Raw genomic sequence first — 17,662 nt, 5'->3', positions numbered from 1 at the left:
ATTCAAATTACCTGTCGCGACGAACGAAGCTGGGACTATACAAGTCTTTGTAGTCTCAGTATTCACATATGTCTCTGAGACATGAACTCTCTAGCAACTGACGAAGCCCTCTTAGTGGCGTTCAGAGAAGGATGATCGAGAAAAGGTTCTTTTGAACGACCCAGTCAACTTAAAGTCGTTTTAGTTTGTCCTCATGGACGGAGAAAGTGTAAATTAAGATGCAGTGATGACGTTGATGCGTCTGTCGGAAATTCCGTGACATTGACTTGATAGACGACCGTGCTAAACCGTGAACGGCTTCGAGCACTTCTTCAGCATAGTCTATACCGCTGCTCGGATTACATGCCGAAATCCAAGTTTCGCGTGAAATCCAAGTTTTTCATGATGTGCATGATTTGATAACAGTCCTCATAATTGCACCTGCAAACAATGAACGAGTGAAACAATCAATCAAACATAAAAAAATCATTAAATATGTTTCACCATTAATTAGACCCTACATAATTTTCTCTTCGCTTTTCGCTTCCATTTCCCGATGACCACGCAAAATTGCTTTTTTTTTATTAGACCTTCATTTGTTGGAGTTTCTTAATTAACCGTTGATTAAAGGATTGGGTTTTGATCAGCCTTCCGACACTGAGGCTGGAATGAGCTACGATTGCTATATGCTACAGTTAATGTTTACTGTAACTATCAACCAAAAACTGACCTCCTAGGTAAACTTGTTCGACACAAACGTATGCTACATTCAAATACATGTGGCCGAAAGCATCCAGCAACGCAGTCGAGTCAATGAGTCACCCCACACACCGTTTTCCTCTCGCCATTTGCGCGTCATGAGGTATTTTTGTGCATATGGCAACGATTTTTTAATACAGAAATGATTATTCCCTGGTGGAAATTATTAATAATTCCCATTACAACCCCCACCGACAGCTCCAATCGCACACACACACGTGGGTGACGACGATGATGATGATAGATGGGAAAGAAAATCAATTCCAACCCACGAAAACCCATTCGCGCATGAGTTATAACACACGCCCTCACGCGGCCACACCGGGCGGAGATGGGAAGGTTTATTGAGGAAAGCGGCATTTTCTTTCGATCGGCCGTTTTGTCTTTCGTGCCAGGTGCCAGGGATCGATGGCAAGGAACCGAATCGACTAGCGACTGGTGAATAAATTTCCCTTTCGCTGCAAAGTGTGATTTATGAGCCATACGTTCGGATGCTATCTTTTTGTGGATTTATTCTTCCCGAAGTTGCCAGCCTCGAGCTCGAAGCTCGAACCTCCGAGCCAGTTAGCCTACGATTGTTTAGTTCATTCGCCGGGCCTTCGTTTTAATAGAAGTTGAACATAACCTTTTTTTGGGGGGCTTCGTCTATTCTTCGCCAATTAGATCCACAGCTTCCAGGATGTCCGAAGCATCTGGCTGCGTATTGCTGGACAGGGTAGGACAGCAACAAAAAAAAATCCACTTCGTAGCGTACATCGCCGACAGCGATGAAGTTATAAATCATGTCCATAATTGATTATTTCGACCCCCGAGCACATAACACCATGCCAGTCCCCCCCTCAGAAAATGGTGGTGAAAGAGATAAAGTTTTGTTCGGCAGTCAGCGGACTGCGGTTTCGCTAATCTTAAACGGCTAGATTACCAGGCGCAGCCCATTATCATGTCGACCAGTTAGCGTACTGATAGGAAGGAGGACTACTGTTTGCCGTGCGTTGCTGCAGAGCTAAATGAGATGCGATTCCTACCGACTACTGGTACTTGATGCGCGGGGATCATCCAACTTTCTAGCAGCGTGGTGGTTGTCGATTCCGAAAACATCCCCCACATCCCAGTTCCACAGTTTCCTTCCGGTGCCATCACCGACACGCCGCCTCTCACTTTCGTCTACCTTCCGGCATTTTCCGATTAGATTTTATGAACCCCGGCGGCAGTTCCCAACCCTACGTGGGTCGTGGAGTTTACAAAAGATTTCAGCCGTCATTCACCCTCGTTGGAAGTTTTTCCGCGTGTGTGTGCGTGTGTACGTGTGCCAGGGTGTCATGTTGTCGACTTTAACCGAAAACTGGCACCACATCGCCATCGCCATCATCATCATCATCCGCTTCTTCATCCCGATAACATAACCGAAAGAAAGATGTTAAGCGCTCGTCAAGCTGGCTTTCGGTCGGTTTCGGTTGGGGCAGGATATGCGCGAAGCATAGGACCGGCAAATTCCTAAACACACTTGCAAAAGAAGCCAATGAATGCTGGTGGGCTGCAGGTCGCTGTAACGCGTAGGGTGTTCCGTTGTTCCCGAAATCGGTTCCGCACTGCCTGGTTTATGGCTTGTTTATGTTCGCCTTCTGTCGGGTCAAGATCTTATCGGGCTGGCGTGGGGCTTTTCACGAGGATTCAAATATCTCTTCTGCTGCATTAAGCAACCGTTTGGTGGTGATTATGTCGCGTAAGCAGTGCGGCCCCGGAAGCTCCCCCACCGAGGGAGAGCGAATGATTCTGTGGTGCGTTTAAAGGCTGGGCGAAAACTTTAATGAGCTTAAAATTGATGTGCCTGTCCAAATGTCACCCGAGAATGTATAGAGATTTGTGCTGTATGACGGGAACTGGAGCAGATCGCAGAACAACTTTACCGGTGTCAACTTCACTATTAAATTAAGAAACTCTTCAAGAATTAATGCACAGTTTACTTTTAAGATGTGACTTTTGTAGAACCGCGGATAATTAAGTCATCCGTTAAATGTCTGGAAAGGTTCTTTATATTTATTTTTTTCTTTCATCCAGGATATCCCATAACGGAAAATCAATTTGATCTTGAAAATCGAGAACTTAGCATTGAAGCTAGCACACACCAACAATCATTACTTAACGATCGTGTCTCTTGAAACCCCCAAAACATTACACCATCTCTAACCCACGTACATATTAGTGCGTCCGCAGGTCCGTATGTTTATCCGCCTGTGCCCGTACATCTCTCGTCTTAATCATCCTAATCGATGGAAAACGGTCTTCGGCCAACTTCACTTCTTGGACGACCGCTTGCTCTGGGGCCTCTCAAGCCCCTTGTTTTCCGTCTGCTTCTCGTCCTTTCGATGGAGACACCGGCCAGAAAATGGTCGCTTATTGCTTCTGTCAGCCGTTTCCGGACCCGGTCCGGGCACATGTGTGTAGTCGGATATAAATTAGATTGGGGGATTCCTTTGTCATAAAACGTTTTCCAATAATCCCGAGGATGACATAAAAAAGTACGAAGTGAAATATGCCAAGCTGACCAGGGAGCTGAGGGAAAAGGGATGGGGAGGGTCTCGGTCCAACCCAGCAGAATCCCACGACCGGCACGAGTGCGCCCATGTTGCCTTCGTCCATCTCCTTTGGGGGATGGAGTCAGCCGCCTAGACTCCCTAAACGTGCGGAGATGTGACTGGGATTGGGAACAGGGCTTTTACCATGAATCATCGCAACCCCGTGAGGTATTCAAATGGAATTGGTTCCCTTGTTCCGGGAGCTTCCGACCGGGCAGGATAGGTCCGGGGCGCAACACACAAACGGCCAAACATACATTTATCAAACCCCGCCGAGAAACGCCGAAACATAACGAAGCAGCAGCTTACCGCAAAACGGACACATAAACCATCACACATCTGGTGTCCGAGTGAGATCCCTGGGCAGGATCCCTGCCAGGTTGGGGGGGGGGGGCTACCCCCGGCGCTCCAGGTGTGCCGTTCGGTAGCCGGTAGAATGTTTTGCGACGAACGCTCCTGAGTGGCTTCCGCAGTGACCTTTGGGGAAGGGCCAAAAGATGAAATTATTAACTGCCTCATACGCAGTGTATCCTGCTCCACCGCGTGTACCTGCCCGTGCTGTGGCATTCGGATGGGGAACCGCCCCATCCAACCGAGCCTTCACGAAAGGTAAGGGCGAACAAGTTGATTAGGCCGTGGTTTTGCGGTGGTTGGAAGATGGTCCGGTGCGTTTTGGCCGAAAGGTAAGATTTGATAGGACGGTGTCCGGATAATCGGAGCGGTCGTTGAGCAAAATTGTGTTGCCCACGCTGTTTAGAGCGATCCGGGCCAGCTAACAACTCTCTTAATCGGTGGATAATGAAGCATAATCCCGGCGACGATTTGCCAGTAAAAGGGAAATTCTTCATCCAACTGTGGGAAGAAGCAGAAAGATGGATCGCCGAAACTGGACGATGGGCATAAGCGGCAAAGTCAAGTGTGAGCAGCAGTAATCACGCTCGCGCGAGTACACCAGCCAAGTTCACCAGCAAGTCTGAGGACTGGAGATTATTGGGAGATTTCTACCACCGTACTGTACGCGATGGATTTGTTTTTGGGGTGTTTCTTTTACTGGTTTGCTGCGAGCGCCAAACGAATGAAGATGGATGAAGATAGCGGCTTAAGATTCAGTCAACAGCCGGAGTACACACAGAAAATGTATTAATAAAAATCACCAGATCACCATTCTAATGGCGAAGCGCACTTTTCAAGTGTCCTGTGAAGTGTCCAAAAAAGACCTTGATAAAGAAAACACTCGAATAGCGGATTGTCCCAGTGTCCCTCTCTCTCCTTCTCTGTTCTTGTCTCCGTGGAACATTTTCATCTAACTTACTGACACAGCTTCCCTTAGCGGCCGTAGAAACGCGGTCAAGTGTTTGCGGTAGAATTCGGTCGGACGTCAGGGCCACCATTGTTTTCCTTTCGCCTATCGCTTCGTTTGCACTCGAGATTATCATAAAGCAATATTCGCGCGAGATATTGTTTTGTGTCTCGCGCGATTCCCGATGCTGATGATGGTCTTTCGCATTCATTTCTTCGAGTGCAGCTTTGATTACGTGAAATGGGGCCAGCATAATGTTCCCCGTGCCAGCCAGCTAGCTTCCTTTGAAGTGTTTCAAGGCGTGGTTTTGTGATAGAAGAAAGCGTCGGTGGTCATAAGAAGGGGGACGATAAGCGCAGTGTGGAACAATGTTATTAAATGTCAAATGTAAGACGCTACGGATACACGGCTGACGTCAGTTGAGCTATCGGAGGATACATCTGGTGTGCAAGCCAGCGCGAATGCCATGTTTTAACTTTCCCCAACAGGCACACACAGTATCCACCGGAGAGTCCTGATTAAACGGATCTAAACGAATACAACGGATCGAACAATGAATGACCGCACTGGTGTGTGCTCGGATAAGTCTCACGGCCATCATTAGCAGAGCAACATCATCAACATCGTGACAACGGGATGTAATAATCAATCAAAGTTACTTCTATTCCAATAACTTCCCTTCCAGCTGCTAATAACGCAACGAGTTTCCGGACGCAACGAGCTAATTTCGATGAGCATGGGTAAGGGATAGGTCCCCAACAACGGTCCCCCACATCCTTTCCAATCCCTCCTGATCGCTCTGGAAGCGAAAAGGATCGGTTGCAAGCTGCAGGACAAATTACGCTTCAACGGTGATGGACAGAAGGATTGGAAAATTAATAACCCTTGAATATTAAATTCTACTTCGCTGACCATCATTGAGGCGACCGTTGTAAGGGGGCTTTTAAGGTTTTTTTTTAACGTTGCTTGTATATTAGTAAGGCAAGGACTTGCTCGAAGACCTTATCACGCTGGGTCGTCAAAGAAAAGGGATTACGAGGCATAAGAAAGTCTTGGGACTGTTTTTCTTCTTCTCCCCTTCAGGCATCATATGGGTTGCTGTTGTTTAATGAACTTCAAGTAAGCTTTTTAAGGACTTCCTTTCTTTGGCAATACACAGCCTCGAAAGGTCTTGGCCTGCCATTGCTGGCTTTCTGTGACTGTGAATTCTGGGCACGAAGAGGCGGTCTAGATGGGATTTGAGCCCCGATCTTGCCACGGGAAAATCGACACTGCTATCGAAATGCTGGACTCCGGACGTTTAATGACATTTAGTAGGCTAAAAAACACAACGTTGGAAGTTATCGAGCTGCAGTTGAAAATTAAATGACAAATTGGACTAGTCGTTTTGCCTCAAGTTGGTGGCTTCAGGTGCCTTGATGTAGTAAATTAATTAGAGATAAAATTAAGCCTTCTTCGAGCCTGGCTAAATCCTAAGGCTATAACTTTGAAATTAGTTAAAGCTACTGCACGCTCTATCTCTTTCTTTCTCTCTCTCTCTCTCTCTCTCTCTCTTTTAAATCCATGTTTAACCTTTGAATGAGACATACCAACCGAGGTGGTTAAAATGTACAAAAATTAAATGACTTTAAAAGTTGCAACACACAGCGACGAAAAGCTATTAAACTTTTCGTTTTCATCAGACATTTTGCGACTCCGCATCCCGTTTCGCCATCCCGTGCCATCCCCGTGCGTTATCAGCCTGAAAAGTGTGGAAAGAAGGCTGAGAGAGAAGAAAAAAAAAACATCGTTTACGGAGCAATCACGTCTTGCATAAATGATGAATTCTCCAAAGATATCCCACGCTCACGCTGCACGAGCCTAGCAAAAGGGCAGCATCAAGCCCGTGTCTTGCGATACACCGTACCGTACCACACCGCCTTGCCGGCAAATATCCTGTTCGCAGCCGGTGGATGGTAAGGCTGTACGTACGGTTAATAAAATAAAACACAGGAAGTTACTTACTTGCATCCCATTCTCTGCCCTGAAGTCTAAGGTGCGGCCCAGCTTCGTGGGGCGAAAGTTGCGCCTTTCTCGGCGGCAGGCTCTTCAGTGCTTGAAAATAATTGCCGACGCTTCCTGGAAAAAGGTTATGACATAGTAATTACTTCGCATAATCACATTAAAAACACGAGACACATGTGAGAAAGAATCGACTTCTTGAAGCTTTAAGTGCGCCTCAACGTTCGATGCACTTTTATCAGCCTGGGGAGCGAGTTAATTGGAAGAAGCAGATGAAGACAGAGCTGGAGAAGAAAAAAACCCATTCTCACATATACACACAAAAGGCACATAAATATTCATGATCGAAATCGAAGTGCAAATAAACCAACGACCATTTGTTGAAGTGCCTCCGGCATGTGAAGGCAAACAACCATCATCTCACCACCCTCAGAGCATTGCCACATGCTGCCCCGGGGCAAAACTTTTCGCACGAAGCGTTGCACAGCAATTTCAGGAGTAACATAATAAAATCAAAACTCTTTCCACCAACCTGGGTTGGCGAGCCTGCCTACCCGGTGGCCCTGGTTGCAATCTCATTTACTTTTCGGTTTCTCCACCCGATCAAATGAGAACCGCCCGAAGGAGGGGGACGAAGAAGCGGCAAGAACCAGGGAGAGGAGACACCCCGGTTGGGTCCGGTGCAGTGTAACAAAACCGCAAAACTTATCACCAACTTCGTTAGACGATCGTAATACTTTGATAAAATTTAATGCATTGCTAATGATTTCGGCAGCAGTAGCAACAGCAACAGCACCACGATAGAACGATTCGCCCACGAAGCGAACCATCGTCGAATGACGAAGTTATTGCATGCCACAGTGGTGCCGTTGCGGGATTGGACACGTGGCACTGTTATTTGACGCCGAAAGGAAACCATGAATCAAGTATGGGATGTCAAAGCGCACCACACTTTTGCAAAATGTTGCTAAAGAACCGGGCGCCTCCATGCTCGCCGGGCTGCGGTTCTGCATGTCAACGAGCATATTTATGCATGCAGTTTTGGGGACGAACCACCACCCGGCAACCCGGTGGGCTTGTTTTGCCCACGCGGTTCTACCGGCGCCCCGTACGGTAAAGTTAGCAATTCAATCTCTTCGATTGCTACCTTGTTGGGTTGGCCTTTCATCAGCTGCTACGCTCTACTACGGGTGCGTGTTGCGGCAGAAGGTCGACATCATCGGGGCTAGCAAACGGTAGTGGCAAGAAGTCACATTCCCACACGTGCACCATGCTTGCAAAACACAAATAACGCCTCCAGAACGCGTTGGGGTGGAACGAACTAGGTGTAAGTAGAACGGTTCTACATCGTCTTTTCAGTTTGGATGGTAGATACTCTTGTTCTGAATTGCCCCTGGCAGTGAATTGATCAGTTGCCAGTCTGGTGACAGGTGGACACAGTTTGATACTGTTTGTTCAGCAATGTTTTAAATCTAGTTTTTAAAACTAATTTATTTAATTTGCTAATTTTCAGTTTGGTAAGGTTAGATTAATTGCTTGCAGCATGTTAGTGTGCACCACTCATTTGCATATGTTGCTAAAAGACTGGGCGCCTCCATTCAGGTGTTTCTGTAGTCTTCAAGGAATAACCCTTTTACTCGTCCGATGTGCAATGCAGACACTTTCAGAATTTTTTATGCACAAAAAACTGAATCTAAAAAATATTTATGATCTAGCAGAAACAAACAGAGATTTTTTGTCAGAGAGTAGTTTTCTAGAGGCGATTTATATTACAAAAAGCCTTGAAGAAGCCTTGAAGAGAATAAGTGATTTTTTTGGAAGAATTTTTTAAATATAAAACTCAAGGCTGGTAGGCCATTGGATTGCAAGATACATAAGCGGATAGTTTGAAGGGACATCGGTAGCTTGATTAGAGCGGACGAGATATTGGGAATGTCGAGAACGCCCATCATCTATAGAGGTATTCTTATAACTTCAGTTCAATTCTAGAGAAAATTTACGACGACGGATGTGATTTTGATCCTATTTAATGCTTGAGTATCGCAGTTCGATGCAGTGTAAAAGGTCTTTGGTACAAGTGTGTACTGAGTACTCTTCTGGACTACTCTTCTTGACCCTCCCTCGGTAGAGCAACTCTATAAGATGTCTGCATAGAAAATGGTCTCGACAGCAAGGTGAAGGACTGTGTCAGCACAGCCCAAGAATCGTGTCTGTAGAGTACAACCGGGTATTACAGTGAGCGATCGTACATTTCGTGTGTTGCTGGAATCTTCTGGATAGCAGGACTTCGTAGAGCCCTTAGTAGGAACGATACCTTTGAACCTTTTGCTGCCTACTGATACTCTGCTTCCCTGTTAGACTCTATCACAGTCAGAGATCCTTCTCTATCAAATCAAAATCAAAATTATGGGTTTCGCCCATAATACTGTTGGAGAACACACTTGGTTCTGAATATCGTCTCTTTGCACAGACAGACATCCTGCATTTCTCTTCACAAAATTGATTTTGGAGTGGCTGCTGGGTGTCCCGTATTCTCCAGATGCCTTAACTCATGGATGAGATCATTCCAACTGTAGTCTTTAAACAGCAGAGCCGGAGATCAAATCCCAGATCAAATCAAATGCGTTCCTCTGCAGCAAGGACTGGCTATCACTTTAATGATCTATTAAGCCATTCTATGACTGCTATGACCTAGCTAGCAGGTCCTTAAGCCAAGACCGATAACATGCACTTGTGTAATCTTATCTAGGAAATAATTGTAGTCAAAAATAAACAATGCCTATCGAAAAATTGTGCACGAAGGTTCAGCTTCCAGGTTAAAAACCTCAGCTCAACCATGATGAAAGGGTCTTGGGAGTTTTTGCAGACTTGCAGTAGAGACTAAATGACGGTATATGTATTTACATAGATCTTTCTTCATTAAGATTTTTTTAGCAAAACTTTTCATATATATGGTACGCTTCTTAAAAACACTTCAAAATAATGAGGAAAATATGTGGTATCTCCTGCTTTTTTTTAGCCTTTCAGCGCAGGTTCATTGCAAATTCAATGATAATAAAAATTTTGTTTCAAGAGTGCCTTAACATTGCAAATATGTTTCAACATTAGCCCACTAAAATGCATTCCCGTTTTTTCCCACAACGAGCGTAATGTTTCAACTTACTTTCTGAGATAGAATTTCGTTAGGGAAATGTTTTTCTTTGCCTTTGGTAGCAGCAAAAACATAGCATTTCCTTTCCTTTTTAAAGAGTGTAATCCCCAGAAGAAAAAACCACGCACATCACACAGCCAGGCGTGTTAGCTGTTCGGGCCGGCTCAGCTGCTCTTGGGAATTTATAGCTAAGCGTGAGGCAAACCATTTATCTATCCGCCCGGTGACTTTAAAGGCCCGAGCTTTGTTCTTTGTGCGCAAAAAATTAAGCTCATTACGAGTTAAGGCATAATTAGACCTTACCATTTTATAAGCGTTTCGATTTGGATACCGAGCAGAAGCAAAACTTTTGCCGGCCCAAAGTTTCCACTGGGAAAACCCACAGTTGCAAACCGGGCAACCCGGGGAGCGAGATGCGGAACGAGCGAAAGAGAGTGTCTAAAATAAGCTTTCCCAAACGATGGTCCCGACGTTAAGGTAAAAGCGGTGCAGCAGGAAGGAGCGCTGGTAAGGGGAGAGCGGGACTGCCTTTGGGACACGGCGAAAGACCGAGAAGACACCGTACGCCGTACCGACCGCACAAAGGAAGGAACGAAACCGAGCCAGGAAATAAATTTATTGGCTGTTAAGATCTTTGCTCTACGATATCCGATACTTGCCGCTCCACGGTGCACAGTGGTGAGGTGGGTTTTGAACTTTACCGTCACTTTCCTGTCGGGTTTCGCGTGTAGGTCAGTTTGGTTCCCGGTATGGTCAGACGCTCGAATCGAAGGGGGAGACAGAATGTCTACAGCGTCCCATTTTTCCCACAGGTTGCCCACGGAGGTGTTGCAGGTGCGGAGAAAAGAAAGGAAGAGGCGAAGTGAGGAAACCCCGGAAAGCAAAAAGCGAAACAAATCCATTATGTCAAATAATGTCGGTTTAGCTGCGAGTTGAGCGAAGTTCGCTTAATCTTGCACGACAATGAGGCTGGAGTGTGTAAATAAACATCTGAACGTACACTGTCAACTTTCAATTGAGCCAGATGCCCCTTGGAGTTGACCTGGGGCGGAGTGGTGCTGGATGTGCTCCGAAATCTTTGTGTCTTTGTTGGTGATAAGAAAAGGGCATTTAGAGACACATTTGTTAAGCAGGTTGAGAATTATTCAAGATACTGTTGTGAGCAACAATTGATAAGTTTGTTTTATATTTGTAAGCTATTATAAGTCTTCCAGGAGTTTTAACAAATAATCTAGACTATGTCACCCCGTATAAGAACTGGCAACTTAGACCATATTGGGAATCTAGTTTATTATGCCTTTCAATGGAATGGAACATGGCCGTCCAAAGAAGTGCAGTTGTAAAAGGATAAACAGTCTTAGAGAACCATTAGTTCTCCTTTCATCTGACCGAGGACAAATTTCTATTTTTTCAACAAAATCTTCTTCTACATTTTCAAAAGGTCTTAGCCTGCCAAACCCCGAATTCCATGACTTAGTTACATCTCTTAATTGGTGGTCAGGCCATGCTTTTGGGGAACGCTCCGGCTTGGATTCGATCGTACACTGATGCATCAAACCTCTACAGGTGTCCTCTACAGGTGTCTGGTCTCTGCTGTCAGAGGACGCAAATGGTCGCTTCATTTTTGAGTGACGGGATTAAAGGCTTTAAAGTTGAGAAGTATAATGTGCTACGTCTTAGCTGAGTATTGTGGAAAAAGCCTAAGCCAAATGATACCTTTGTTTAGGCATTTGGAGAGGATCCCGAACTCATGTTCCATAAGTAAAGTGCTCATCAGCGATCTGTTCGATAAGAGCCGTAGATGGCACACAGCGAGTTTATTGGCTGGCTGTTTGAAGGAGAAGGAGATGAGCTAATGAAGGTTACATCTTATCAAAATATCAGAACGAGACTATGAATCTTCTTGACCCTCAGGGTCTTCGCTCAGGGTAGAGAACGTCTGTAGGTCATGGCCAGGCCACCAATCCGTTTTCAGGAAACTCGGTCCAGAGTTGTACTCCTTCAACCTCCTGCACTACATCCGACCTCCAAATGGTTAGTCTTGATCCAGCCAATCAGTTCACATTGCTCCTGTACTCCTCGTGCCAAACGAATCACTGACTCGCAGCTTCCTGGTGGGGCATGAGTCCCTGCATCTTCAGCACGTGGTTATCCAGCCATCGAATTCTTCCGGCTTACTGGCCGTACTTAACAAACTCAAAGTGGATTTATACTTTCAATCACTTTTTGCACATTTACTGCAGTGTATTTAATGCGAAAGTTCATCGGCACTTTGGTATATATTTTCATTGTTGTGATTGGTGTACTCTTGAGTGAAACGAATGGAAAAAAATAAGCGGATTAAATTAAAGTCTAAAAATAAAATTTATGCTGCTATTGATGAGCTCTTGCATAATCACATACCATTTAGGACCAAAAAGAATAAATCTACAGTAAATGATAATGTTGGCCGAGGCGATAGCAGCGCCGGTCTTCACACAGCAGGACCGGGGTTCAAATCCTATCCAGACAGTCTCCCCGTACGTGTGTAAGGCTTGACTAGGCCGAGACTGAGACCTCTCGAGGTTTTAGTGCCAAGGAAGAAGAAGAAGAAATGATAATGTGGGTTTACAACTTGTTGGAGGTTGGCAAAACACTAACTTAAGGGTGGAGTCGATTCTGTCAAAATTGTACATAAGATAAAATATACGACAGAAGCTTACGATTTTATCAAAAGATTTAAACTAAGTTTTGGTTCAAAAATCGTTAGGGAAAAATCGAAACAATTCAGGTGTGCCTAAGCACAAATTTAGTTAGTTAGTTAGTTAAATTTATTTCCAATGTTACATAATTATAATACATTTGTGCTGGGTTGCGTGAAATAATGGGTCCGAATTCTTATTCTCTCCGCATTGGTTTGATATTTTGTTAGCTATCTATGAGTAGGCTAATGAGTTTTAGATTTTACGATCGTGTAGATTTAAACCGTGGGAGTGAGGGAAAAATTGTGACGAAATTGAAAAACCCTCGTGAAGATACAGGAAAAACTTAAAGTAGTACTTAATGACTATTCTTATTCCTAGTTCCTACCTTACTAATAATATTTACAAAAGATAAACCGAAATATATATTTATGAATAAATATTTCATTTTACATTCCAACTTTTAATAGCTGAGATCTCTTAGTATTTGTAATGTGCTTGATGAGCACCTAGCAGCGTATGATGTTTTTAAATTGTTTAATACCAGATTGATTGTTGGAATATTACATTTCGTGTGTAGTGTGGAGGTTCTGTACCAGGGAGGAACCTTAAGAATGGTTTTAAGAAATTTATTCTGAGTTCTTTGAAGTTTTGATTTATGAGACTTAGCGCACCGGGACCATACTGGCGAGGCGTATGTGATTGTTGGGCGTACTAGTGCTTTGTATAACAACATTTTATTGTGGAAGTTGAGTTTTGATTTTTTGTTTAGAAAACTATATAGAGCTCTATAAATTTTTTCGCATCTCATGGTTATGTTATCAGTATTGATTTTAAATGTCAAGCGTTTGTCTAGGTATAGTCCTAGATACTTTACAGGACTTTTCCATGGAATGGTACTCCTATCGATTGTGAGGTTACTACCCGGCAGTTTACGAGCGCATGTATTTGTGGTGAAGAATATGGCTTCTGACTTATCCCCATTGACTTTCAATTTCCATTTATTACAATATTTTGAATATTTTTTGAGGGCTGAATTAAGTGCTTTAATAATTGGTTTTGGATATTTTGCCGAAGATGATATGGCAAAATCATCAGCATATAAGTACTGTTCACAATTTCGCATTAGTGGGATGTCTGATGTGTAGATATTGAATAGCAGGGGTGATAGAACACTACCTTGTGGTACTCCTGCCGGAGGAGTGTAAGCTGTTGATTTAGTGTTACCTATGTGTATGTTGTTGTGTCTGTTTGATATGAATGATTTTATTATTTTGATTAAGTAACGGGAAATTTTAATTTGATCATTTTAAATAAAAGACCTTGATGCCAAATTGCATCAAAGGCTTTTTCGGTGTCAAGTAAGACCAGGCCAGTAGATTTTTTGTTATTTCTATTGTGTAGGATATTCTTCGTCAGTCTATGTAATTGATGGGTAGTAGATAAGTGTGGACGAAAGCCGAACTGTGTGTAGGGTATTATATTATTGTTATTTGTATGCAAGACTAGTCGGCCTTCTATGAGCTTTTCCATTATTTTACTGATGCAGCTGAGAAGACTTATAGGTCTGTAGTTTTTTGGGAGGCTGTGATCTTTCCCTGGTTTAGGGATGGCAATAACTTTAGCTATTTTCCATGTGTCGGGAAAGTAGCCAAGTTTTAGGCATCCATTTATAATTGTATTGAGATATATTATTGCTTTGGTGGGTAACCTTTTGAGAGAGTTGTTGTTAAGCTTATCGTGACCAGTAGATTTTTTTGTTTTTAACCCTTTCAAGATTTTGGATATATTATTGGGTTTGAATAATTCAAATGAGTTTTCGTGGTTTGAGTTCAGATCATGGCTTGGGGAAAAGAATTGTGTAACAGTTCCATTGACTTTGCGTTCTATTGGGCTTATATGATTTTTTGTTATGTTATGCGCTGATTCAAAAACTTCTTTAAGAACTTGACATTTTTCGTTTGGAGTTATAAGGGTTTGATTGTTATTTTTTAGAACGGGGATCGATTTGTGATTATTTTTGATAATCTTTACAAACTTCCAGAGTTTTGATTGATTGTGAAGTTCGTTGTTCATTGATTCAAGGTGTTTTGACCATGCTTCGTTGCGCAAATCCGATAATTTGATGTTAATATGATTTTTGAGGAAATAGTATGACTGCTTCCATGTATTGTTTAGTCTTTGTCTTTGCCATCTTTTTCTGTATGTGTTGCGTAATTTAATTAACGAAAGAATATCGGGAGGAATAATTAATTGGTAGCTACCGGGAGTCTTTAAGGGTACTGCAATGTCATGGGCTGTAAGAATAGTTGAAGTGAGTTTTTCGATCATGTTGTCAATTTGTTCGTTCGAATATATATTGATGAATGACGTTTCTGTTGGCACTATTTTGGAATTTATGTAATTTCTGAACCTTTGCCAGTCTGCCTTCCCGTAGTCGTACACCAAATTAGAGGGTCTTAACTCTAGTTTTTCCTTTAGTATTGAAAATTGTACAGGTAAGTGATCGGAGGAAAAGTCTGTGAAAGTTTTAAGCTCTGTAAGGTTATGGTTGATTTTTGTAAGAGTTATGTCTATTGTGGAAGGATTTCGGGTTGAATCTGCTGGATAGTGTGTAGGAGTATTCGGAAAGCAGATGGAAAATTGCCCTTTCTGTAGTTCTTGGAATAGTGTTTTGCCCACAGAGTTTGTAGAAGCACAGTTCCACATATAGTGACGGGCATTTAAATCGCCACAAATAATGTAATTAGTTCTTATCATGGTTAGTTTTTTTATATCATTTCTAAAATTTCTTATTCTTGAATTAGAGCCAGGATGGTAAGCACCCACAATAGATAAAGCACCATTGGAGGTTTTTATTTGTATTCCTAATGCCTCGATTGCTTCCAGTTTGAATGAACTCATATATTCGTATTTTATATTTCTTTTAACCAAAATCAAAATTCCTCCTTTGGTACTAGTTAGCCTATCTAATCTACAACTATTGTAATTAGGGATATTAAATCTTTGCCCGGGTTTGAGAAAAGTTTCGACAATTATCATTATATCAATCATTTTGTCCCTCAGGAAATTCTCAAGTTCGATTTTTTTGTTGGAGACGCCGTTTGCGTTCCAGTATGAAAGCGATATTTCTGGTTGAGGCTCCATCACATATTAAAACAGAATTTACTCACTACTTCAAATATAGCGGTGATTTGTTGCTCCTTAGATTTGCAGGAGCGTAGCTTGCAGAATACTTCTCCTACAATAGAGGTGATTTCCGTCGTATTGAAAAGCTCATCATTGTATGTGTGATGGTGACTAGCATTTTGGTTGATAGCACTATAGCTTGTTTGAACAGGAGGGAGAGCGGGAAACGCATTCCCTTCGAACACGAAATCTCTTGACACCGGTTTTTTAGGAGCACTGGCTTTGGGTTTAACAGGTTTTTTTGGGCAGTTCCAGAAATTGGCTGGATGATTACCATCGCAGTTGGCGCATTTTAATTTATGCGCTGGAATCAGTCCGTTTTCACACGATGTCGTTGCTGCTAGTGGGCATATTTTCGATTCGTGTTGTCCGGCACATTTGTTGCAAATAGCCGGGTGGTGACAGTTAGCAGCTCCGTGACCGTACGATTGGCAGCGTTTGCACTGCATCGGTCCTTGCCTGTTGGAATAATAATTCCAACGAACTCTACAATGTTCAAGCGCGTTTATACAACGCAGTTTGGCTAGATCGACAGAGCCCTTAGAGAAGTGTAGTAGATAGGTGGCATGCTCATCGTACTTTTTGTTGCGAACGTTCAGTTTCTTAACAGAAACCGGTTTTATGCCTTCTTCCTCTAATACTCTGGTCACTTCTTCTGTCTGCATATCGAACAGACCACTTAGCACTATTTTAGTGGTGCGGTCTTCGGCAAGCTGGTATGTGTGGAAGTTTGTTTTGTTGTTGGACAGGTGACGCACAACCGCTCGGAAATCTTCTGAAGTATTGGTATACACTACTATACCCTCATTTACTACTTTAGTGGTGTACCGCACTACACCAGCAGCTGTGATTTTTTTGTGCACTTCGCCTAATGATTTGCACGCTATTTTTATCGGAGGAACACGCACATTTCTTTTGGTAGGGTTTGGCTTTGTTGTATTAGTGTCCATAGGATGTTCTTCCACGTCATTGTCCAGTGCTGCGTACGCATTTGGTGATACTAATTGCACTTGCTCAGAATTGAGCTTTTCTAAGCCGTTAAAAGTAGCTAAAGGAATTTTGATATTCCTTTGCTTTGCGGAGAGTTTGCCACGACCCATGGTAATAGGTCGGGCGACTACTGACGTTCTTGATTTAGGCTTCACTTTCACGTACTGTTTCTGTAACTTTTTGTGGTTGGTGTTTTGTATTATATACAATTGCTTCGCTATCAGAGACTCGATTTGTACGTCTGTACACGTCGGAGTCAGATTGCGTACTGCTAAGCACAAATAAACCATAGTGAGTTTGATGGGACGATCAAGTGACGTCCATCACGGATAAATATGTTCCGACCTATGCCCAGAAATGACAGTCCAAGATTTTGCGAGGTTATACTGCCAAATACAAGCAGATGTCAGATACTTCTTCTCCTGTTTTGGTACTAGAACCTTGAAAGGTCTCGATTTATCACTTTTGTCTTATGTGACTCTGCTTTATCCGTAGCTGTGGATAAATAGTTCATCCTCCTTCAGGTTACTCACGCTGAAGTATATTAACTATTTTTACCAAAGCACAAATTTATACTTAATCTTTAATTATTAAAACTAAAAAAAAATAATTCAAAATGAATATTCTAAAAAAATATTTACACGTAATGATTTAAAAACACATTTCTGTGCTATTCTATTACATTTTTATATCGATGGTATGAAACATCTAGTAAAATAATTCTTAAACCAGAAGAATTAAGTTCGGTGCGTGCCCTAACAGCATCCGGACCAAACACTCCGCCACTTTAACCCGAGCCTCATCTGCAGCAAATGCCAATCACGTGCATCGATTACGGGAATGTTCCGTACTCCCCGAGCGAGCATAACAATCTGGCCCGCTGCGATTGTGCTAGCTCAGCACTCCTGACAGGTGACATTAAATGTGAAGCATTTGTCCCTCACCCACTCACCCCAAAGGTGTGTATTGTCGCGAAAATACGCCTTCGGTGGTTTTGTTTCCTTCCCCCGTGCCCCTCGGGACATTCTTTCAAACC

At 43.1% G+C, this 17,662-nt stretch overlaps 1 protein-coding gene across 1 annotated transcript; it reads right to left on the bottom strand.

Annotated features, from left to right (window-relative positions):
* Nucleotides 1-15,295: 15,295 nt before the first annotated feature.
* On the bottom strand, nucleotides 15,296-17,086 carry LOC118516450. The gene is made up of 2 exons (XM_036062346.1): nucleotides 16,361-17,086; nucleotides 15,296-16,303 (listed from the first exon to the last, which is right to left on the bottom strand). The coding sequence occupies exons 1-2, from the start codon at nucleotides 16,914-16,916 to the stop codon at nucleotides 15,594-15,596; spliced, it is 1,266 nt and encodes a 421-aa protein (XP_035918239.1). The 5' UTR covers nucleotides 16,917-17,086; the 3' UTR covers nucleotides 15,296-15,593.
* Nucleotides 17,087-17,662: the final 576 nt, after the last annotated feature.

The sequence above is a fragment of the Anopheles stephensi genome, unplaced genomic scaffold, assembly GCF_013141755.1.
Source record: "Anopheles stephensi strain Indian unplaced genomic scaffold, UCI_ANSTEP_V1.0 ucontig296, whole genome shotgun sequence".
Lineage (NCBI taxonomy): Eukaryota > Metazoa > Arthropoda > Insecta > Diptera > Culicidae > Anopheles > Anopheles stephensi.
This window is presented reverse-complemented; position numbering and strand designations above follow the sequence as displayed.